The sequence below is a fragment of the Siphateles boraxobius genome, unplaced genomic scaffold, assembly GCF_051911475.1.
Source record: "Siphateles boraxobius isolate OS27281-9 unplaced genomic scaffold, OSU_SipBor_1 300, whole genome shotgun sequence".
NCBI lineage: Eukaryota > Metazoa > Chordata > Actinopteri > Cypriniformes > Leuciscidae > Siphateles > Siphateles boraxobius.
In genome coordinates this window covers 90,001-112,500 of record NW_027508921.1, presented here as the reverse complement: position 1 = coordinate 112,500, position 22,500 = coordinate 90,001, and the positions used below count along the sequence as shown (strand labels likewise).

The 22,500-nt window shown below is 41.8% G+C and overlaps 3 protein-coding genes across 6 annotated transcripts in view; 2 read left to right on the top strand and 1 right to left on the bottom strand.

Annotated features, from left to right (window-relative positions):
* LOC143757474 (nicotinamide riboside kinase 2-like) overlaps window positions 1–4,702 on the top strand; it is a 5,383-nt gene extending 681 nt beyond the window's left edge. Inside the window, exons 2-8 of one of the 2 annotated variants that reach the window (XM_077248546.1) lie at window positions 254–344; window positions 1,500–1,548; window positions 1,645–1,822; window positions 2,398–2,469; window positions 2,590–2,696; window positions 3,418–3,507; window positions 4,499–4,702. In XM_077248546.1, coding sequence (XP_077104661.1) covers window positions 254–344; window positions 1,500–1,548; window positions 1,645–1,822; window positions 2,398–2,469; window positions 2,590–2,696; window positions 3,418–3,503 — 583 coding nt within the window. In that variant the 3' untranslated portion in view covers window positions 3,504–3,507; window positions 4,499–4,702. The remainder of the gene's footprint in view (window positions 1–253; window positions 345–1,499; window positions 1,549–1,644; window positions 1,823–2,397; window positions 2,470–2,589; window positions 2,697–3,417; window positions 3,508–4,498) is intronic. The other variant, XM_077248547.1, reaches the window with a different exon arrangement.
* A 9,475-nt stretch (window positions 4,703–14,177) lies between these two features.
* LOC143757473 (biogenesis of lysosome-related organelles complex 1 subunit 6-like) lies at window positions 14,178–18,997 on the bottom strand. The gene is made up of 6 exons (XM_077248545.1): window positions 18,790–18,997; window positions 18,285–18,343; window positions 18,016–18,139; window positions 17,757–17,844; window positions 17,605–17,691; window positions 14,178–15,486 (listed from the first exon to the last, which is right to left on the bottom strand). The coding sequence occupies exons 2-6, from the start codon at window positions 18,325–18,327 to the stop codon at window positions 15,358–15,360; spliced, it is 471 nt and encodes a 156-aa protein (XP_077104660.1). The 5' UTR covers window positions 18,328–18,343; window positions 18,790–18,997; the 3' UTR covers window positions 14,178–15,357.
* A 2,149-nt stretch (window positions 18,998–21,146) lies between these two features.
* LOC143757472 (putative proton-coupled zinc antiporter SLC30A4) overlaps window positions 21,147–22,500 on the top strand; it is a 13,638-nt gene continuing 12,284 nt past the window's right edge. For 2 of the 3 annotated variants that reach the window (XR_013210551.1, XM_077248544.1), the window contains exons 1-3: window positions 21,185–21,279; window positions 21,988–22,415; window positions 22,487–22,500. The exon at window positions 22,487–22,500 is cut by the window's right edge and continues 133 nt beyond it. Coding sequence is in view for 2 of the 3 variants with exons in the window: in XM_077248544.1 (XP_077104659.1) it covers window positions 22,058–22,415; window positions 22,487–22,500 (372 nt within the window). In the remaining variant the exon portion in view is untranslated. Of the gene's footprint in view, window positions 21,280–21,987; window positions 22,416–22,486 lie in introns of all 3 variants that reach the window. The other variant, XM_077248543.1, reaches the window with a different exon arrangement.

The following is a 22,500-nucleotide window of genomic DNA, read 5'->3' as shown; positions in this document are numbered from 1 at the left end:
TTGTTTTATTTAGTGCCTTTAAAGCAGCTTCTCAAGGCACTTTATATTTTAAAACGTCAGAAAAAAATACAAAGCATACAAAAAATTATTTGAATAACCATCAAGAAAAATCTAACCTAAAATAAGTAAAGAGAATAATGTACAGTAAAGGTTTGGTTGTACTGTGGTGTGTTGGTCCTGAATGATTGATTGACACGTTCATATATAATTTATTGACATGTTCATAAAAAATAATGTGCTGTGTGTGTTTCAGGGTCACTAACGGCGGTAAAACGACGCTGACGGACGGCCTGATCAAGAGTTTGCCGAACTGCTGTGTGGTTCATCAGGACGATTTCTTCAAGGTCAGTGTGAGCAGAAACTGCTTCACATTCAGCTCCAGGGCTGGGCAACGACAGCAACTTCATTACTTCAATTTAAACATCAATTGGCTTCGATAACGTGAATCATTAGCGTTTTAATGACATAATTGACTCCCAATTCGTTTTTTTGAGTACTACATAATATGTATCAAAACGCTCCTCTAGAGTTATTTTTCTAACTGACTATCGAGTTAATGGACACCGAATGGCTTTAAATGTGCTGTTACGTGACATTACTGTTCTCTCGCTGTTTTATTTTAGGGTTCTTAGAAGGTGCTTAAAGTACTTTAATTTGACTTTTTGGCATTGAAGTCCTGAAAAACCCTTGAAAACAGCCATATTTACCCAGAGGTACTTGAATATGAAATATAAAAGATTTGAAAGCACACAAATACAATCTTATCATGCAAAATTAACACTGCAACCCGTGTGATTAAACCCCCAACAGACTTTTTCTGGATATGAAGTACACCAAAATTACAATATGAAAATATTATTTATTCAACAATAATAGCCTTAATAAACTTTGTGTTTAATATATTATGAAATTCATTGTAAGTTGTATTTTGAATACCTTATATTTGAGTTTAAAGAAATCCTTAAATACTAAAAATATTGTTTGATAAGTGTGATCTCTGATTATAGTCTTTGAAAAACAAAAAAGTGGTGCTTAAAGTCCTGGAACTTAATTTGACAGTATCTGTACGAACCCTGTTTATGGACGTCTTTCAGTGGTTGAAACTCTGATTGATGGATTATATGAGACATGATTGATTTCAGTGAGTTGTTCTGAATCTTTCAACATTCCTTCTGATGTTCATCATGTTTATTCGCTGCTGTAACTAGAAGTAAAGAGGAACAGTTCAACATTAAAGAGACACAAACACACATTTACTGACTGAACTTCATCATGAAACTCACAGAAATTGAAAGCTGAGACTTTCTTTCATATCAAAACTATCGACGTTAATTGCGATTATTGGATGACAGGAGCTACAAATAAAGTTTAGTGCAGTTTTATTTTATTTATTATATGTAAGGCGCGCGTGTTGCCCCAGCCCTGGGTCAGCTGACCCGCAGGTTAGCGCTGGTGATGATCACATCCACACGAGTGCGTCTCATTGGTGTATGTTTCAGCCCCAAGATGAGATTGAAGTTGATGACGATGGCTTTAAGCAGTACGATGGTAAGCCAAGGGCTTGTGCGTGTGCTTCTGCATGCTCATTTTAAGCGATGTGTGTGCGGCGCGCTCACACGTGTGTGTGTGTGTGTGTGTGTGCAGTCATCAGCGCTCTGGACATGGACGCCATGATGAGCACCATCACTGCATGGCAGCAGAACCCGGTGAAGTTCGAGAGATCTCACGGTGTCAACAACAGCCTGGACTCCGAGATCCTCCCACGCTCCCGAGACGACGTCCACATCCTGATCGTGGAGGGCTTCCTGCTCTACGCCTACGGGTGAGTCTCTCACACACACACACACACACACACACACCTGAACCAGACTAGGGTTGGGAATCGAATACTTGAGGTCAGGAATCGGATACTTGTTATATAATTAACATTTCGATTCCTCTTATCGCTTCCTCTGTAAACATTTCAACATGACTTTAACCATTCAAGCACGAGAGACTGTTTCTGTCTGTGTGTGTGTGTGTGTGTGTGTGTGTGTGTGTGTGTGTGTGTGTGTGTGTGTGTGTGTGTGTGTGTGTGTGTCTGTATCAGTATACTGGATCCGTGCAGCTTTTAAGATTTCTTGAAGTTTATATTAGTTGGGCTAGTTGTTCTTCTGTGGTGTTTTTAAACACAGGCAAACGCTCCGTGTGTAAGAGTTCTTCAGCTGTTGATGTGTGTTCATGATATTCAGCTATAAGCAATAAGACTAAATGTGAATTATACCCTATCTACGTGTTTTTTTTTTTTTTTACCTTATTGGAATTGAAATTAAGATATTAAAAAAAATCGTAATTGTTCAAATTCAACCCAAGCCTAAACGAGACCAAGCTTTTACTGAGCGCTTCTCTCCTCTGCAGACCTTTGATCGATGTGTTCGACCAACGATACTTTATTTCCATTCCATACGAAGAATGCAAAAAGAGGAGGAGGTGAGTGTCACGTCTACTGCGCTTCAAGAGGATTCAACACGCACCTGATCTCACTGTGTGTGTGTGTGTGTGTGTGTGTGTGTGTGTGTGTGTGTGTGTGTGTGTGTGTGTGTGTGTCAGCTCAAGGAACTATGCCGTGCCGGACCCCCCCGGTCTCTTCGACGGACACGTCTGGCCCATGTATGTGAAACATACTAAAATCATGGAAGACTCAGGAGTTGATGTTGGTAAGTGTCGTACTTTGAGGTTTTCTAGCAATATTTTGATATATTGCTTAAAAAATGAATGCGCTCAATTGAGGTGTATGATTGTTTTTATACGATAAGAAGACATGCACATAAAATATGCTTGTCAAAATTATTACATAAAAGTTGATAGAACTTGTAATTATGACAAAAAGTTGAAATTATGATGGTGAAAATGACATAAAAGTTGACATTACAAACTAAGCTGAAATAAGTAATGATAAAAACATTTATTGACAAATTAAGTCGAAATTATGACATTGACAAAAATGTTAAAGTAGCTATTTACATATTAAATCGAAATTATAACAAAAAGTCGAAATTATGATATTGAAATTATGAAACTGTCATAATTATGATGAAAAAAAGTCAAATTACATAAAAGTTGATATTATTTGTTAAGTTGTAATAAAAAAAAGAGAAAAAGTCAAAATTATGAAAAGTTGAAATTGACAATTTAATTAGAAACTAAGCTGGAATAAATGAAACGTGTGTGTGATCAGAATGATCGGGTTTAATTCCCTCCAGTTCCACTGCAGAAACGTACACTTTTATTACTGATATTTTACACCAGGAAGTGATGATTTTGTTCTCTTGAACACATGGGATGGAAACGCTGCTTTATTCACAAGTGTTTTATGCAATATTCCGGTTAATTTCCTCAGTAATGGAGTGTTTATTAGATGTGTTTGTTGTGTTTCAGTGCAGCTTGACGGAACCATGTCGAAGGAACGGCTTTATAACCTCGTGTGCGGGAACATCCTGAACCGCATCCAGAACCGGCCCTGATCCGGTAACTCTATTCCACAATCTGTCATCTTCATTTCCTATTATCCCTGTGAAGCTGCTTTGAAACAGTCTATGTTGTTAAAGCGCTGTATACAGTCAAAGCAAGAATTATTCAGACACCAGATATCATTTTTAATATTTTTTCACTAGTGTGTGCAGGACACTATAGTTCATTTATGTAAGTGAGGAGAGCAAAATAAAGTAAACTGTGACATATTATACCCAAATATTCTTCATACAGAGACTACCAGTAACATTTATACAAATTTTGGACCAAAAAAATGATTGGGACACTTTGAGCTGATCATATTTTGCTGAAGTGTTTTTTCTTTAATAACTAATGCAGCTTTTTACACCACAGACTGAACAACATGAAGCATTGCTTGGTGATTGGTTGAGCTAAACTGGTATTATCTAATTGTGTAGTTAAATTTAACAGCTGACAGATATTCAACATAATTCATGTGTGAGAGTCTAACAGAAGGACGGACAAAACCAGGCAAATATCAACTGAGTCCTGCTCATATTTTATTACCATTGTCTAAACTATAGCGAATAAACTGATCATGTGAGAAATCTGTACTTGACCTTCACACAGATGCTTAAATCCCCTGATCATGTGACGTGTGTGTTTCTGCTCATTGATCATGTGACGTGTGTGTTTCAGCTCATTGATCATGTGACGTGTGTGTTTCTGTTCTCTGATCATGTGACGTGTGTGTTTCAGCTCATTGATCATGTGACGTGTGTTTCTGTTCTCTGATCATGTGACGTGTGTGTTTCTGTTCTCTGATCATGTGACGTGTGTGTTTCAGCTCATTGATCATGTGACGTGTGTTTCTGTTCTCTGATCATGTGACGTGTGTGTTTCTGTTCTCTGATCATGTGACGTGTGTGTTTCTGTTCTCTGATCATGTGACGTGTGTGTTTCAGCTCATTGATCATGTGACGTGTGTGTTTCTGCTCATTGATCATGTGACGTGTGTGTGTTTCAGATCTGATGGGCTTCTGCAGGAGCGAGCGCTCGTATCTGCCGGCAGCGTTTACTCCATTGCTGTTGTTTTTTATCAGTTTTTATATCCTCTGTATTTATTGCTTCTCACGCCGTTATAAGGCTCGTCTGCATCGACATCGGGACTGAGAATCTTCTATGCATGTTTGCAGAAACAAGCACACACTAATAAATGAAGCTCCTGCAACCCTTCCTTTGTGTCATTCATGCAAAACTACATTAGTCTTTTCCAAGCCCAGAGGAATGAGTGTTCATCCGCTCTCCACTGTAATAAATGCAAACGGTGGCATGACAGTGTTAAACTAGTGTGTGTGTGTGTGTGTGTGTGTGTTCTAGCGACTCATTATAATGGATAATTAGTGTATACTTCTTTATTCTGGCCACTAAACCGAAGCAGTTCATGAACAACACTGGGAATGAGTCAATATTCCCTCCAGATGTGGAGGCTGGTACGTGTGTGTGTGTGTGTGTTTACGTCGGTCAGTGAGAGCAGAGCTGTCATTATGGTTTCAGTCATGTGTGTGTGTTGAGCTTTAAACACACCCTGTCTGCGACTGATAACTGCAGTATCTCACGACACAACGCTGCCCTGCAAACACATGATCAAACTCCCTGATCTTAAACTGTGTGTGTGTGTGTGTGTGTGTGTGTGTGTGTGTGTCTGTGTGACCCGGATCACTCCTGGGCAAAACTATCATGGGTTATTGATCCTTTTGAGTGAAATCTATAGAAGTACATAATTAAACATAATAAACTAATGCTTTTGTAAATTATACAAAGTTGAAATGATGACATACTCTTATCACTTAAAAAGAATAAATTATTACAGACTAAGCTGAAATTATGACTAAAATAAGTCATGACAAAAAAGTTTAAATTATGACAAAATTTAATTGAAGTCTTAATTATGTCATAAAAAGTCAAAATTGACATACTAAGTCAAAATGATTACTTCTAGTTATTCATCCTTTGAGTGTTATCTATGGAAGCACATAATAAACAAATGCTTTTGTAAAGATTAATTATGACAGTTGAAATTGAGAAAAAGTTGTAATTATGACAAACTAAGTCGAATGATGAAGTAATTATGACAAAAATTTGAAATGACTTATAAAGACAATTATGACATACTAAAGTGAAATTATGGCAAAAGGTCTAAATTATGATATAAAAAGTTGACAATTGGTAAAAATTATTACATAAAAGTTGAAATTATTATGACAAAAAGTCAATTAAGACAAGTTGAAATTGACAAAAGTTGACAAAAAGTCATAAAATGACAAAAAGTAGCAATTGACATACTAAGTCGAAATGATGACAAAAAGTCGAAATGATTGTGAAATGTTATGATATAGAAAGTCATAATTTCAACTTTATAATCCTATAATTATGACTTAGTGTCACAATTTTCAAGTTCAAGTTCATTTATTTATATAGCACATTTAAACAGCCGCTTAGACAGACCAAAGTGCTTTACAGAACAGACAAATAAGAAAAGTAAAAACAGCAAAACAACCCATGGAACACATAAAAAGCAGCAAAGCTACGAGTAGCCTTGTCAGAGACTCAATTGTAAAATAATAAAAATAATTAAAAATAGAGATTAATATGCTATAGAGAACAGGTAGGTTTTTACCAAGGACTTAAAGATAGAAAGGTTGGGGGCCGTTCGGATCTCTAGGGGTAAGGTGTTCCACAGACGAGGCCCTGCCACTGCAAAAGCACGCTCCCCTCTACGCTTAAGTCTGACACGAGGGACTACCAGCAGAGCCTGGTCGTGAGACCTTAGGCTTCTCGACGGAGTATAGGGATGAATAAGTTCATGCATACATCCAAGCCGAAGCTCATCACACACACACACACACACACACACACACACACACACACACACACACACACACACACACACACACACACACACACTGTCTGATGACGTTCACAGAAAGTCTCTGAGTAACTGAATGAAACATCAGGTTTCAGTGGTTGAGAAATCCCCTGGAAGAGAGTCTGGATAATCTGGATTTCTGGATTTATATAGAGTGCATCAACATTGGAATAGAAAGTTTAGCTCCTCACTTAAAAAAAAAAAAAAATGTGAATTACTTTTTAACAAGGAAACTCATGCATAAAATAAAAGTATATTTGAATAAAATAACCTTAAATATAAATATTTAACATCTACAACATTACTTTAATATGTATACACGTTATTGTAATCTGAAATAAAATGAGAAAAGGTAAGGAAAAAGTTTTTGCCAATTAAATACTAAAAACTATGACTTAAAATTATTTTGTTAGATGACTAATTCATTATTTTATCCTCAAATCCATTTACCAAAAGTATTGTGATTGTGAGCCATCACCTTACCGTGGTGGAGAGGTTTGTGCGTCCCCGTGTTGTCTGGGAGGGATCGCCGGCGAGCGCCTGGTGGCCGGGTTTGCCACGGAGCCCGGCCGGGCACAGCCTGAAACAGCAGCGTGGCACCCCCCTCTCCATCCTTTGGTCCCACCATCCATAGGAAGATCCACAGGGATCGGGTGTGCTGCCACATGGGTGGCGGTGAAGGTCAGGGACCTCGATGGACCAGACCCGGGCGGCAGAGGCTGGCTGATCTGAACCCGAGTGGGTGTTTGTAGTTAGACTTCTGTGCTAGTCATGGATTGTCTATAACGAACACTATGTTTGAACATAAGGATGCTCATAAGTGTATGTGGTACCAGAGTACCTTAGGCCGAAGATCGATGATCGATTTTGTGATCTTTTCATCTGATTTGAGGCCACATGTTTCGGACACTCAGGTGAAGAGAGGGCGGAGCTGTCAAACTGACCACCATGTGGTGGTGAGTTGGGTCAGGGGGTGGGGGAAGAATCTAGACAGACCCGGTAAGCCCAAACAGGTAGTTTGGGTGAACTGGGAACGTCTGGAGGAGGGCCCTGTCCACGAGATCTTCAACTCACACCTCTGACGGAGCTTTTCTGGCATCGCTGTGGAGGTTGGGGACATTGAACCTAAGTGGGCAATGTTCAGAGCTTCTATTGCTGAAGCCACAGTGGGAGGCTGTGGTCTCAAGGTCTTAGGTGCCTCAAGGGGCGGTAACCCTCGAACACCATGGTGGACACGGTGGTCAGGGAAGCCGTCCGACTGAAGAAGGAGGTTTTCCGGGATTTGTTGTCTCGGAGGACTCCGGAGGCGGTTGCAAGGTACCGTCAGGCCCGAAGGGGTGCTCCCTCAAAGCAGCGAGTGAGGGAGAAGTTCGGAGAAGACATGGAGAAGGACTTTCGGTCGGCACCAAAGTGCTTCTGGAGAACTGTCCGTCCAACCTAAGGAGGGGGAAGCGGAGAACCATCCAAGCTGTGTACAGTAAGGTAAACTCTGTTGACCTCAACTGATGAGGTAATTGGGCGGTGGAAGGAACACTTTGAGGAACTCCTAAATCCGACTGACACGCCCTCTCTAGTAGAGGCAGAGTTGGAGGCTGATGGGGGATTCTCGTCAATTTCCCTGGTGGAAGTCACTGAGGTAGTCAAACAACTCCACAGTGGCAAAGCCCCAGGGATATATAAGATCCGCCCAGAAATTCTAAAAGCTTTGGGTGTGGAGGGACTATCTTGGATGACACGTTTCTTTAACATTAGGTGGAAGTCGGGTACAGTGCCCAAGGAGTGGCAGACTGGGGTGGTGGTTCCCCTGTTCAAAGAGGGGGACCAGAGAGAGTGTGCCAATTACAGGGGTATCACACTTCTCAGCCTCCTGGGTAGACTCTACTCCAAGGTGCTGGAAAGGAGGGTTCGGCCGATAGTCAAACCTCGGATTGAAGAGGAACAATGTGGTTTTCGTCCTGGCCGTGGAACAACGGACCAGCTCTTTACTCTCACAAGGATCCTGGAGTGGGCTTGGGAGTATGCCCATCCAGTCTACAATGTGTTTTGTAGATCTGGAGAAGACGTATGACCGGGTCCCCTGGGAGATACTGTGGGAGGTGCTGCGGGAGTATGGGGTGGGGATCCCTTCTCAGGGCTATCCAATCCCTGTATATCCAAAGCGACAGCGGTGTCTGAGTACTCAGCAGTAAGTCGGACTCTTTCCAGGTGAGGGTTGGGCTTCACCAGGGCTGCGCTTTGTCACCAATCCTGTTTGTGATATTCATGGACAGGATGTCAAGGCGTAGTCGTGGTGAGGAGGGGCTGCGGTTCGGTGAGGTTGGGATCTCGTCACTGCTTTTTGCGGATGATATGGTCTTGATGGTATCATCGGTCCGTGACCTTCTGCTCTCACTGGATCGGTTCGCAGCAGAGTGTGAAGCGGTTGGGATGAGGATTAGAACGTCTAAATCTGAGGCCATGGTTCTCAGCAGGAAACCGGTGGAGTGCCAACTCCAGGTAGAGAATGAGTCCTTACCCCAAGTGATGGAGTTCAAGTACCTCGGGGTCTTGTTCACGAGTGAGGAGCAGGAGATTGGCCAGAGAATCGGAGAAGCGGGGGTGGTATTGCACTCGCTTTACTGCACCGTTGTGACGAAAAGAGAGCTGAGCCGTAAGGCAAAGCTCTCGATCTACCGGTCAATTTTCGTTCCTCCCCTCACCTATGGTCATGAAGGCTGGGTCATGACCGAAAGAACGAGATCACGGGTACAACCGGCCGAAATGGGTTTCCTCAGGCGGGTGGCTGGTGTCTCCCTTAGAGAAGGGTGAGAAGCTCAGCCATCCACATGGAGCCTAGGGAGGTGTTCCCAGCTGGGAGGTGACCTCGGGGAAGACCCAGGACTTGGTGGAGAGATTATTTCTCCACACTGGCCTGGGAACGCCTCGGGATCCCCCAGTCAGAGCTGGTTAATGTGGCTCGGGAAAGAGAAGTTCGGGGTCCCCCGCTGGAGCTGCTGCCCCGCGACCCGACCCCGGATAAGCGGATGAAGATGGATGGATGCATTACTCTTCATGCACAGGTTTTATGAAACTGATGAATAATATTCGACTTTTTTACCTTTTTTATATTCTCTCTAGTCTATTACAGTGATGAACCATAAGATATATGATATGATATTATATGATATTTCATGATAAATGAGTTATTAGAACCAATGATTCTGCAAGGCTTCTTTATAGATATGAATGCAATAACACACAGATTTGAGTCTGTGTTACAAGTGACTGTTTTGAGTTTTGAAAAATCACATCAAGGTTCTGAAATTGAAGATAAAAAGATTGTAAAAAAAACTGTAATAGAGCGATGACATTGAACAAATATTATTTAACTTATCTTTCCTTTTGCTAATTCTACATTCATTTGGCAATTCAATTTGTAAATGTATTTATCACAAATTTAGATTTTAGGTGCAATTACTCACATCTGTAAAATGTCACGTCCAGTCATTATTTCTACAGTGTTTCAAACAGTAAAGATTCACAGCAGCTTCACTGTGATAAACAGAAATATAACAGAATCAGTGATGAAATTTAATCAAATATGAGACGTTCACGAGTTATGAGTTAAGAGTGAGTTCAGCTCGGCTGTATTTATGAGCTGCTGAGTTTCTTCACTGAGCTTTAACACGCGTGTGTGTGTGTGTGTGTGTGTCATCCGTGTGTTTAGTACCCGTGTGCCATCTTTCCAGAGGTTGTGTGTGTGTGTGTGTGTGTGTGTGTGTCATCCGTGTGTTTAGCACCCGTGTGCCATCTTTCCAGAGGTTGTGTGTATGTGTGTGTGTATGTATGTATGTATGTATGTATGTGTGTGTGTGTGTGTCGCACTGGCTCAAGCCCCTGCCCCTTTTGTCTCAAAATTGATTGTGCCCCTCTCTGATAATTGTAAATAATACTTATTATCATTATAAATATTATAATAAATAACCATACACTTATAAACAATTGCCACTAACAATAATAATACAAAAAAATATTATATACATTTTTTGGCGGAAGCATTTGGCGGAGGTGAAGTGTTCGGCGGAGTGCCTTCCGCAAGTGTTCACACACACACACACACACACACACACATCAGTAACGATAAGCTGATACGGAAAACTTACATTTATCCTCCCATGGTACTGTAAAAATTGCGGCAACATGCGAGTTATGTTTAACTTAATAAAAGTATAACTCAATTTCAGCGCATTCCACGGCGATTGTTATTATCTTGAGGAAATACAATCCAGTGAAGTGAAATTTTAAAGGGATATTTCACCCAAAAATGTAAATTCTGTGAGTAATTACTCTCCCTCATGTTGTTCAACCCCGTAAGACCTTCGTTCATCTTCGGGACACGAATTAAGATATTTGTGATTAAATCTGAGAGCTGGATCACTCCTCCATAGGCTTCTAAGGGATTGAAACTTGTTCCCCAAAAGTTAAAATAGTCCAAGTGACTATAGTGGCTCAATCTTAAGTTTATCAAGCGACGAGAATACTTTTTGTGCGCAAAAACAAACAAAAATAACGACTTTATTTCAACTATTAATTTCCTTCTCTGTGGGCCTCGAGTCAGTTCACGTCACACGCATCACACACATGACCAGCGTCGGCCAATAGTGAGCCTGCGTGTGACGTACAACACAGAAGCTTACGCTGTTACACTCATAGACATCATATAGATAGACGCCCTATCGACCGCTACTGCCTATTGGCGCGGACGAGCCGTGGGGCCGCCATCTTAAACCGGTCACCCGCTCCGCTCAGTGTAATCTGTTTGGCAGGTGCAATGAGCTGGCAGCGCATTTAATTAATCATATCTCACTGAATACCGAACTGATTTTCACGCGGGTTTTTTTTGCTGCAAAGGTCATACATGTAGCTACGATACAGGACACATTGAATATTTTGTTCACAAAATACAACTAATAGTTCGGTAATGTTAAATGTTAAATCTTACTTGTGTAAAGTAATCCCCGAGTGATGGTCCGCCGATTTGAGCAGGAATATGCTGCACAGCGCTCTGGCATCTACTGCTGCTATGCTACACAAACAGGAGTCTGACCGGTTTAAGATGGCGGCCGCATTTCTTGCGCCACAGCGGCCAATAGGGCATCTAGTCTCTATATGATGTCTATGGTTACACTAGTGAACTCACTCGAATTTTAATAATGTTTTAGTAAATGCTGAAATTAATAAGATTAATACATGCTAAAGAACTGCAGATCATTATTAGTTCATAGTTAACAAATTTAACTATGAAACCTTATTGTAAAGTGGTGATTTCATGATAGCGAACACTTTCATTAATATAATACTTACAATTTACAACATCAACAAAACTAAACATGAATTCCTCATAATCACCTTCTTGATTCTCACTGGTTTGTTTGGTAAAGTAAATAATATTTAGTAATATTATCATAATTTCCCTATTTTCGTTTGATGTGTAGCACTCTAATTGTATCAAGGAAAGAAAGGATAAACACACACACACACACACACACACACACACACACACACACACACACACACACACACACACACACACACACACACACAAATAAATAAATATTATGCATTTTCTCCTTATATAGAACATATTCGTTCTTTATACAGGTTCTGTAAAACGAGTCGAGAACCCTAGAGTTCTAGAACACACTGAAGCTTTATTCTAAGAGTGTGTATCCAATCAGAGTCATCGGTTCTCCTTTAGGAATAAACGATTTGAAAAAAGAAAATGAATAATGACTACTATAAAGTTTCCTAAAGTGTGTTGAATCAGTGTGTGTGTGTGTGTGTGTGTGTGTGTGTATCGAACACGTCTCCTGCTGAGTTCTGGCTCTGCTTCAGGTTCAGTGGCTCACACTCCTGCGGTTACACACACACACACACACACACACACACACACACACACACACACTCAGCGTAAACAAGACAATAAATCCTTGTGTTGGAAACTTTCACTGAGAGACGAGAACAACCTCAGAAACCTGATCAACAGCGCAATCACTGCAGCACAACGATGCCTGAGTGTGTGTGTGTGTGTGAGTGAAAGAGAGAGAGAGTGTGTGTGTGTGTGTGTAAGAGAGTGTGTGTGTGAGTGAGAGAGAGTGTGTGTGTGTGTGTAAGGTTGCACACAGGTTGTGTGTGTTGCACAGGTTGTGTGTGTTGCACAGGTTGTGTGTGCCGCACAGGTTGTGTGTGTTGCACAGGTTGTGTGTGCCGCACAGGTTGTGTGTGTTGCACAGGTTGTGTGTGTTGCACAGGTTGTGTGTGCCGCACAGGTTGTGTGTGTTGCACAGGTTGTGTGTGTTGCACAGGTTGTGTGTGCCGCACAGGTTGTGTGTGCCGCACAGGTTGTGTGTGTTGCACAGGTTGTGTGTGTTGCACAGGTTGTGTGTGTTGCACAGGTTGTGTGTGCCGCACAGGTTGTGTGTGCCGCACAGGTTGTGTGTGTTGCACAGGTTGTGTGTGTTGCACAGGTTGTGTGTGCCGCACAGGTTGTGTGTGCCGCACAGGTTGTGTGTGTTGCACAGGTTGTGTGTGTTGTTGTGAGGCACCAGATGTTCCTTCGGTCGAGTAGAAACTAAACGTCTATTTTTGGGATTTGGCGTTTGATACACAAACCGTTCCGCCCGTGACATCACGTAACGGCTGAACCGCAGACCTAACGCGAGCGTGACCTCTGACCTCTGCGGCCACTTCCTGTTATGAGCCCGAGCACGCACACACACACACACACACACACACACAGACGGGTTGTTTACTCAGTCTAACTCCACATGTGCTCAGCGTCTGCGGCTCCGGGTTTGGTTTGTTTTTCTCCTTCAGGCCCAAAAACATCCAGAAGCGGATTCAACGCCCGCGCGGAAAGAGTAGCGACACCCTCAAAACCGCTGGAAAACACGACTGTCTGTCTGTGTCTGTGTGTGTGTGTCTGTCTGATGAACCTTCTCAACAAACATTCACCAAACAATCATGTTTTCATAATTTAATAGGAACATTATGATATATTTGTGTATTTCCACAGGCTGCGCATCATTAACTCACACTGACGCACATCTATAACTAAACACAGTTTTACTATGGTAACTTTTGGACATGTTTTGTTAAAGCTTTCCATAAGTGTCATTACACTGATGACACACAGTATCAATCCCATGATGCTCTGCTGCCACCTGGTGTCAAGCACTCAAACCCATGCATGACTTTACTCCAGAAAACCAGTGACGCTCACAATAACATATCATAAATATTACATGACGCAGGTCGAGTTTATGAACATTGAAGTATGAAAAATACCCAGAACACTTTGCAATAAAGTGAACATGAACTTACAAAAAGCAAGTATTTTGGTTACACTTGGTGTCTTTGTTACAGTGTAATTGTACATTGAAATACTGAGTGATATAAATGAACTATAGGGTTAGTAGTAGCATGTAATATACAGTATGTAACAAGGACACTAAAAAAAGTGCTACCAAATTTTTTTACAGCATTTATTATGTTAGTTATATTAATGTTAGTTGATAAAAATACAGTTGTTCATGTTAGGGCATTAAATAATGTAAACAGAAACAACTTTGGATTTTAGTATGTATTAGTAAGTGCTGAAATGAACATTAAATGCTGTTAGTTCATGTTAACTTATGTTAATAATTGAAAAGTGTTACAGTTTTATCACATTTGTGTTTACATTAAAAGAGCATCATGTAAGGTAATAAATTCTGTTAATAAAAGAGCACACCAATGCTTTAATTACAGTTTTATTATTATTTATCTGGATAGAAACACACATGAATATGATGATGATGATGATAAAGAATCACCAGAGCATCTTTATCACATTTAGTCCCAGAGAATCCAGCTCGTTTGAAAGGGTTTCTCAGATCTGTTTTAAAGAGGACGGGGCGGAGTCGGTGGACAGTGGGTGATAGGGAAGGAGTCGGTGGGCGGGGCTTGACAGGGCGGAGTCGATGGGAGTTGGGCGGGGCTGTGATGGGGCGGAGTCAGTGTGCAGTGGGCGGGGTGTGACAGGGAAGGAGTCGGTGGGCGGGGCTTTACAGTGTGGAGTCGATGGGCAGTGGGCGGGGCTGTGACGGGGCGGAGTCAGAGTGCAGTGGGCGGGGTGTGACAGGGAAGGAGTCGGTGGGCGGGGCTTGACAGGGTGGAGTCGATGGGCAGTGGGCGGGGGGGCTGTGACGGGGCGGAGTCTGTGTGCAATGGGCAGGTGTGACAGGGAAGGAGTCAGTGGGCGGGGCTTGACAGGGTGGAGTCTGTGTGCAGTGGGCAGGTGTGACAGGGAAGGAGTCAGTGGGCGGGGCTGTGACAGGGCGGAGTCTGTGTGCAGTGGGCAGGTGTGACAGGGAAGGAGTCAGTGGGCGGGGCTTGACAGGGTGGAGTCGATGGGCAGTGGGTGGGACTTGACAGGGGTGGAGTCTGTGTGCAACGGGCAGGGCAGTGGGCGGGGCAGAGTCTGTGTGCAGCGGGCGGGGCTGTGACGGGGCGGAGTCTGTGTGCAGTGAAAGGGGCAGAGTCGGTGGACAGTGGGCGGGGCGGAATCAGTGTGCAGTGGGCGGGGTGTAACAGGGAAGAAGTCGGTGGGCGGGGCTTGACATGGTGGAGTCTGTGGGCGCGGCTTGACGGGGTGGAGTCGATGGGCAGTGGGTAGGGCTTGACAGAGCGGGGCTTGACAGGGGCGGAGTCGGTGTGCAGCGGGCGGGGCTGTGACAGGGGCGGGATCTGTGTGCAGCGGGCGGGGCTGTGACAGGGGCGGGGTCTGTATGCAGCGGGCGGGGCTGTGACAGGGGCGGGGTCTGTGTGCAGCGGGCGGGGCTGTGACAGGGGCGGGGTCTGTGTGCAGCGGGCGGGGCTGTGACAGGGGCGGGGCTGTGACAGGGGCGGGGTCTGTATGCAGCGGGCGGGGCTGCTATTCAGGCGTCGCCGGAGCGTTTGGCGGGTTTGGCGACGAGGCGTCTCTCTCGCTCCAGCTCTCTCTCTCTCTGCTGCTCGCGCTCCAGATCTTCCTTCTGCTTGTGTTGCTGCAGCTTCAGCGCTCGCTTCTGCACACATTCATACACTCTTCACTCTTAATCTGCCATTCCGTCTCAAACGGCAAAGCTTACTAACCCAGGGTGAAGTATGAAAGCTTGTTTCTGCCACGGGATAAAAAATTCTGCCTCGGAATCCTGACTTTTCTTTCAATCGCAAACAAGTTTATATCTCACAATGCTGACTTTTTTCACACAATTCATACTTTTCTCATAAACGCAAGTTTATTTCTCGCAATTCTGACTTTTTTCTCGCAATTCATACTTTTCTCGAAATACAGATTTTTTTGTCATAAAAGAAAGTTTATATCTCGCAATTTAGACTTTTTTCTCGCAATTCAGACTTTTCTTGTAAACGCAAGTTTATATCTCACAATTCTGACTTTTTTCTGGTAAACGCAAGTTTATTTCTCGCAATTCTGACTTTTTTCTGGTAAACGCAAGTTTATTTCTCGCAATTCTGACTTTTTTCTGGTAAACGCAAGTTTATATCTCACAATTCTGACTTTTTTCTTGTAAACGCAAGTTTATTTCTCGCAATTCTGACTTTTTTCTGGTAAACGCAAGTTTATTTCTCGCAATTCAGACTTTTTTCTGGTAAACGCAAGTTTATTTCTCGCAATTCAGACTTTTTTCTGGTAAACGCAAGTTTATTTCTCGCAATTCAGACTTTTCTTGTAAACGCAAGTTTATATCTCACAATTCTGACTTTTTTCTGGTAAACGCAAGTTTATTTCTCGCAATTCTGACTTTTTTCTGGTAAACGCAAGTTTATATCTCACAATTCTGACTTTTTTCTGGTAAACGCAAGTTTATATCTCACAATTCTGACTTTTTTCTGGTAAACGCAAGTTTATATCTCACAATTCTGACTTTTTTCTTGTAAACGCAAGTTTATTTCTCGCAATTCTGACTTTTTTCTGGTAAACGCAAGTTTATTTCTCGCAATTCTGACTTTTCTCTGGTAAACGCAAGTTTATTTCTCGCAATTCTGACTTTTTTCTCGCAATTCATACTTTTCTCGAAATACAGACTTTTTTGTCATAAAAGAAAGTTTATATCTCGCAATTTAGACTTTTTTCTCGCAATTCAGACTTTTCTTGTAAACGCAAGTTTATATCTCACAATTCTGACTTTTTTCTGGTAAACGCAAGTTTATTTCTCGCAATTCAGACTTTTCTTGTAAACGCAAGTTTATTTCTCGCAATTCTGACTTTTTTCTGGTAAACGCAAGTTTATTTCTCGCAATTCAGACTTTTCTTGTAAACGCAAGTTTATATCTCACAATTCTGACTTTTTTCTGGTAAACGCAAGTTTATTTCTCGCAATTCTGACTTTTTTCTGGTAGACGCAAGTTTATTTCTCGCAATTCTGACTTTTTTCTGGTAAACGCAAGTTTATATCTCACAATTCTGACTTTTTTCTTGTAAACGCAAGTTTATATCTCACAATTCTGACTTTTTTCTTGTAAACGCAAGTTTATTTCTCGCAATTCTGACTTTTTTCTGGTAAACGCAAGTTTATTTCTCGCAATTCTGACTTTTTTCTGGTAAACGCAAGTTTATTTCTCGCAATTCTGACTTTTTTCTGGTAAACGCAAGTTTATATCTCACAATTCTGACTTTTTTCTGGTAAACGCAAGTTTATTTCTCGCAATTCTGACTTTTTTCTGGTAAACGCAAGTTTATTTCTCGCAATTCTGACTTTTTTCTGGTAAACGCAAGTTTATTTCTCGCAATTCTGACTTTTTTCTGGTAAACAAGTTTATTTCTCGCAATTCTGATTTTTTTCTGGTAAACGCAAGTTTATTTCTCGCAATTCTGACTTTTATCTGGTAAACGCAAGTTTATATCTCGCAATTCTGACTTTCTCGAAATTCAGACTTTTTTAGTCATAAAAGCAAGTTTATATCTTGCAATTCCTTTTTTCTCGCAATTCTGACTTTTTTCTCGCAATTCACATTTTTTTTCACACAATTCTGAGTTTAAATTCCACAATTGTTGGAAAAAAGTCAGAATAGTGAGAAAAAAGTGGCAATTACCTTTTATTTTATTCCCTGGCAGAAACAAGCTTCCATAAAAACATGAAGAGCAGGAAAGCATGGATCTACAGAAGAGTCCCCGCTCAAACCTTTAGTCTGGTCGTCTTGTCGTGTAGAACGATCATTTCTTTGCGAATGTTCACCAGTTTGCTGTGATAAACTTTGGCCTCTGTGAACTGAAACACATCAGCTGTCAGTCTGACGACGTTTCTACGAGAGAAACCACGCGATTAAAACTCACCAGTGCGTTCAGATCAATCATGGCGTTGCACTCGCGGAATTTCGTGACTTCTTGCTCCAGCGTATCCAGCAAAATAACTTGATTTTGTCTGGAAGTAAGAAAAAATAAAGGATAATTACAGTGCAGTATTTTGAATTCAAATATCTTTTTTTTGCAGTCTGGTGAAATGATGGATGTGATTGACTGAATGAACAGATCATCAGTGCTAGCACACGCTGTGTGTTCAGGAAGTGGTGTGTTATATGCAGTGTGATCATACGTGAGTTCCTGCAGGGTTTGCTTGGAGGCGTTGAGCTCCGGCTGATAGTGAGACAGGAATCCTTCAGTCAGTCTCTGGATCGTGTGCTCATCCACACACACCACGTCCTCCATCACGACACACACTGCAAACACACACATCAACATCAACGTAACCATACAACTAGGTTTGATAGTAGACTAGCATTTATGAATGTGATATTTAAAGAACAAACAAAAAAAATGTTTTCTGAAGCCTGTGTTTGTGTGTGTGTGTGTGTGTGTGTTCACCGGTGTCCTGCTCGCTTTCCTCCTGTGGTCTGTCCATCATCATCAGTCACCAGCAGCCTCTGTAACACACACACACACACACACACACACACACACACAGAGAGAGAGAGAGAGAGAGAGAGAGAGACACACACACACAGAGAAAGAGAGAGAGAGAGAGAGAGAGAGACACACACACACACACACACACAGAGAAAGAGAGAGAGAGAGAGAGAGAGAGAGAGACACACACACACACACACAGAGAAAGAGAGAGAGAGAGAGAGAGAGAGAGAGAGAGAGAGAGAGAGAGAGAGAGAGAGACACACACACACAGAGAAAGAGAGAGAGAGAGAGAGAGAGAGACACACACAGAGAGAGAGAGAGAGAGAGAGAGAGAGAGAGAGACACACACACACACACACACACACACACACACACACACACACACACACACACAGTTAGATTCCTCATGAAGCACAGTAATCGTGTGTACGTCACTGATCACATGTGTCTGAGCACGAACCCTTTTGAGCGCATCATTCCTGTTGTATTCCCGTCAGATGAATGTGATTCTTCTTTTATCTTGTGTATTTAATGGCGGTCAGCAAACCTGATGTGATAGTGAAAAGGCTTCCAGAAGCGGCTCACAAACATCATGTGACCAAAACTCATGTGACCAAAGAGACTGTGACACCGCGACGCGCTGCCATTCTGAGAGCACTTCCGCCTTTAATCACGTGCCGATGAGCCTCCGATTGGCGGAACGATTGTACCGGAGTCAAGCCAGTGAAGCCACCTTTATTTTGTATACAATACAGATTGTTTCAAAGCAGCTTTACAGTGATAAACAGGGAAATTATTCATTTGTTGATTCAGATCGCTCGTTAAGATAAACAATTATTAAATTAGTTAATTTAATCTATAAAGTAGTTATGCAAAAATGATGTCACCATCAGCTCAGCTCACCATCAGCTCGAACTATATAATATAATATAATATAATATCATATAATATAATCAGTGGTTAAAGTGGGATTTGGTAGGTGGGGGAACCCTCAAACAATCACTTAAAAAAAAAAAATCACATAAAATTACTTTATTTTGTTGGAGTTTGTTGCTGTTTTTAAACGACTCACTGCCGTGTGCTTGCTAGATCATCACACATCACAAGGACTATGAATCGGCATCAAACGCACAATAACTGGAATTTAAAACTGTGAAACGAAGGAACAAATCGCACTAGGATTTGTGCGCTCGACATTTCTCCGCTTTGTGACGTGAACTTTTAAATGCGCACTTGCGCAGCGCTGCACACTGTGACTCCATGTTGCGTTGAGCACATCATTCTGCACCCGTGATGCGCATACACGCTGTGCGCGCGCTGTTTTTCATGTTATCATGGGTTTGCGCACTGAAATATTATTAAAAGCCAATATATTTTGTTATACCTAGCCTGCTCAATACATTTAAAATAAGCATAATTGAATTGTATATTATTTCTTTGTAGTGTAGGGTATATATGCACTTCTGAATTCTTGACATTAATATATAAATATAAAATTGTGAAATGTATGATTGCATGATTGAATTTTATAAGAGAACTAATAGTAATTTGTTTTTATAACATATTTAGATTTTATAAAATGACTGTGCAGATTTTTTCAAGAATTACTTTTTGCTGCTGATTTATACACTCATTAAGTTTATTAAAAATTCATAATACATTTATGTAATATTTAAAGGTGTTAACGGTAATCTTACACTGCAAAATAATAACTTAAAAAGGATTAAATTCATCACAATTATGTAAGTATCCGGAAATTTGCCGCGGGGCGAGGGCCCTTATATATATCACATCTACATAATATATATCATTATATATAATATAATATATATTAGTAGGGCCCTACTAATATCATTAGTAACATTAAATATAACACAATAAACCAAAGTATATCAGTAGGAGTTTCCTTAAGTCTTTCTGATAGTTTTCTACAGGCCGGTTTACTACAACAGTAGAATACAATTCTGAAATTATGATTTATAGTTTTTGTGTGCCACCCCAAGATTTTACTGCATCTAAAGCTGAACTTTGACTGATAGTCTTTTCATTTCCGTCTGTGTCAGTGAAGAAAGTAAACATAGGCTCAAGTGATGAGTTTTATGAATCATTTTCTTAGATTTACTCAAGGCTACCAGATCAGCATTGCCAATAGGAACCTTCTAAGCTTTGGAATTTGAAAAGTAATTTTAAATAATACAAATTATAGGCTACGTTTAACGCAGTTAGTGGAATTGGCAGACGTTCCCTTAGGCATGCGTTGTGGAAACGCGCCAAAGCATTCTCAGGTATAAATATGCAACACGGTGATTTTGATCGAATATTTAATGTCGATAATGGTTACATAATGTTAAAACTAATCCTGCTATTGATATCTTTGTAAGACTGCCGACCCTATAGAACAGTGGCAAGGGAAAACAATGTCCGGCGAAATATTGAACATTAAACTAACTTTCCCGCGCTCAGCCACCGTGAGTGTGTTTCACGTGTTTATAATCACTCGCGTTCAGCGGGGAGGAGGGGAGGGTGGTCGGGCCATCTCGGGACCAGCGAGATTCGTTGAGATTAATTAACCTATTTATTTAATTATTTATCTGAGATGCCGGAACACAGTTCCGGACGACTTTAACCCCTGAATATAATATAATATAATATAATATCAGAAATAGCTTTATTGCTAAGTGACCTTGAACACAAGGAATTTTTCTTGATACAAATACAGTGAAATGTGTGCTAAAGAGGTATAATATTTTATAATTACAGGTTACTTTTGCACATGAGTGTGAAGTTTGAATGCGCGCGCTGCAGTAGAGCTGGAACGCGCGCAGAGTGGACGCACTAACATTAAACACTCTCTCTCATACACACACTCACTCACACACACCTAGACTCTGAGATTTCCCCAAACTCACCCCGCAATGGACGGAACCAGCGAACGGCAGAGTTTAGGAAGGTTTGTGCTCTTTTAATGATGTTTCGTTGTTTTCTGTGTCTGTTCGCTGACATTCAGTCCTGAAACACACGAAACACACTCTGTGTTTTAGCGTTTCATATCTGACGAACTGTGCATCATTGTCTCTGAAGTGAATGCTACATTTTTCTAAATGTCATCATAATCATTTGTTAACAAACAAGTACTCATTACTTCAATGAGCTCATTGTTTCTGGCTTAAATCATTACATTGTTTAAATTAATACATTTTTCGCTAATTGCGCTTCTAAAATACATAACTTATATCACCTCTGATAACAGATCTTTCTAAATTGTAATGTGGACTCAAACATTTTCTGTTAAGCCGCTTTGAAATGAGTATTGTGAAAAGCGCTTTACAAATAAATGTGAATTGATTTGTATCAACAGCAGTGAACTGAATGGAGCTCAATAGTGACTGTTTTAGAGTTGCTTTATGACACTTGATGATGGTTCCTGTTGCTTTGTAACAGTGTGTGTTGGTAAAGCTGACCTGAGCTGTTGTGTTGCAGGTAACCTGGTGCGATTATTGTGAAAAGCGCTATACAAAGAGCGCTACAAAAAAACAACACTGAACTGAATGGAGCTCAATAGTGTGTTTTCGAGTTGCTGTATTTGACCGTGTCTGTATTTGGTGACGTTTCCTGTTGTGTGTTGTTGGTAAAGCTGACCTGAGCTTTTGTGTTTCAGGTAATCAGGCGCTTCAACCCCCGAGACAGTGTCAGTTCCTCACACACTGCCGCTGCAGAGATCCGCTCAGATGTCGGGCCTGATGGGCCGTGTGAGGTCAGTGTTTCGCCGCGAGCCGGAGGACTGGCACCTCAGCGACGCCGCCTTCGACTTCTCGGAGGATCTGGAGGACGACGACACGCCCCGGTTCAGCCAGCTGAAGGTAGTGGTGTCCGGAGAGTCGGACGAGCTCCCGACGGCTAACGGGTCGGCGGTCACGCGTGTGCTGGACGATGACGACTCGCTCCTGGGCTCCTCGTCGAGTCTGGTGCCGGAGGCGTGTGACGGGTGCCGGAGGAGTCGAGAGAGCGACCGACGCCGGAGGATCATGAGGAAACTGGGCTTCGCCGCTCTGCTCTACTTCCTGTTCATGGTGGGCGAGCTGATAGGTGAGCGTCGGGGAGAGCGTGTGTGTGTGTGTTTGTGTGTCGCCCGCTCCTGTCACTGGGTTGTCTTTCAGGTGGGTACGTGGCC

What these genes read in the sequence shown, in the direction of transcription:
- LOC143757473 (XM_077248545.1), bottom strand. Translation starts at nt 18,327, where the DNA reads ATGATGATGGACAGACCACAGGAGGAAAGCGAGCAGGACACCG. An exon ending in CAAACCCTGCAGGAACTCAC is followed by an intron (nt 17,845 to 18,015) that starts GTATGATCACAC and finishes TCTTACTTCCAG; the next exon opens with ACAAAATCAAGTTATTTTGC. An exon ending in TGATTGATCTGAACGCACTG is followed by an intron (nt 17,692 to 17,756) that starts GTGAGTTTTAAT and finishes GATGTGTTTCAG; the next exon opens with TTCACAGAGGCCAAAGTTTA.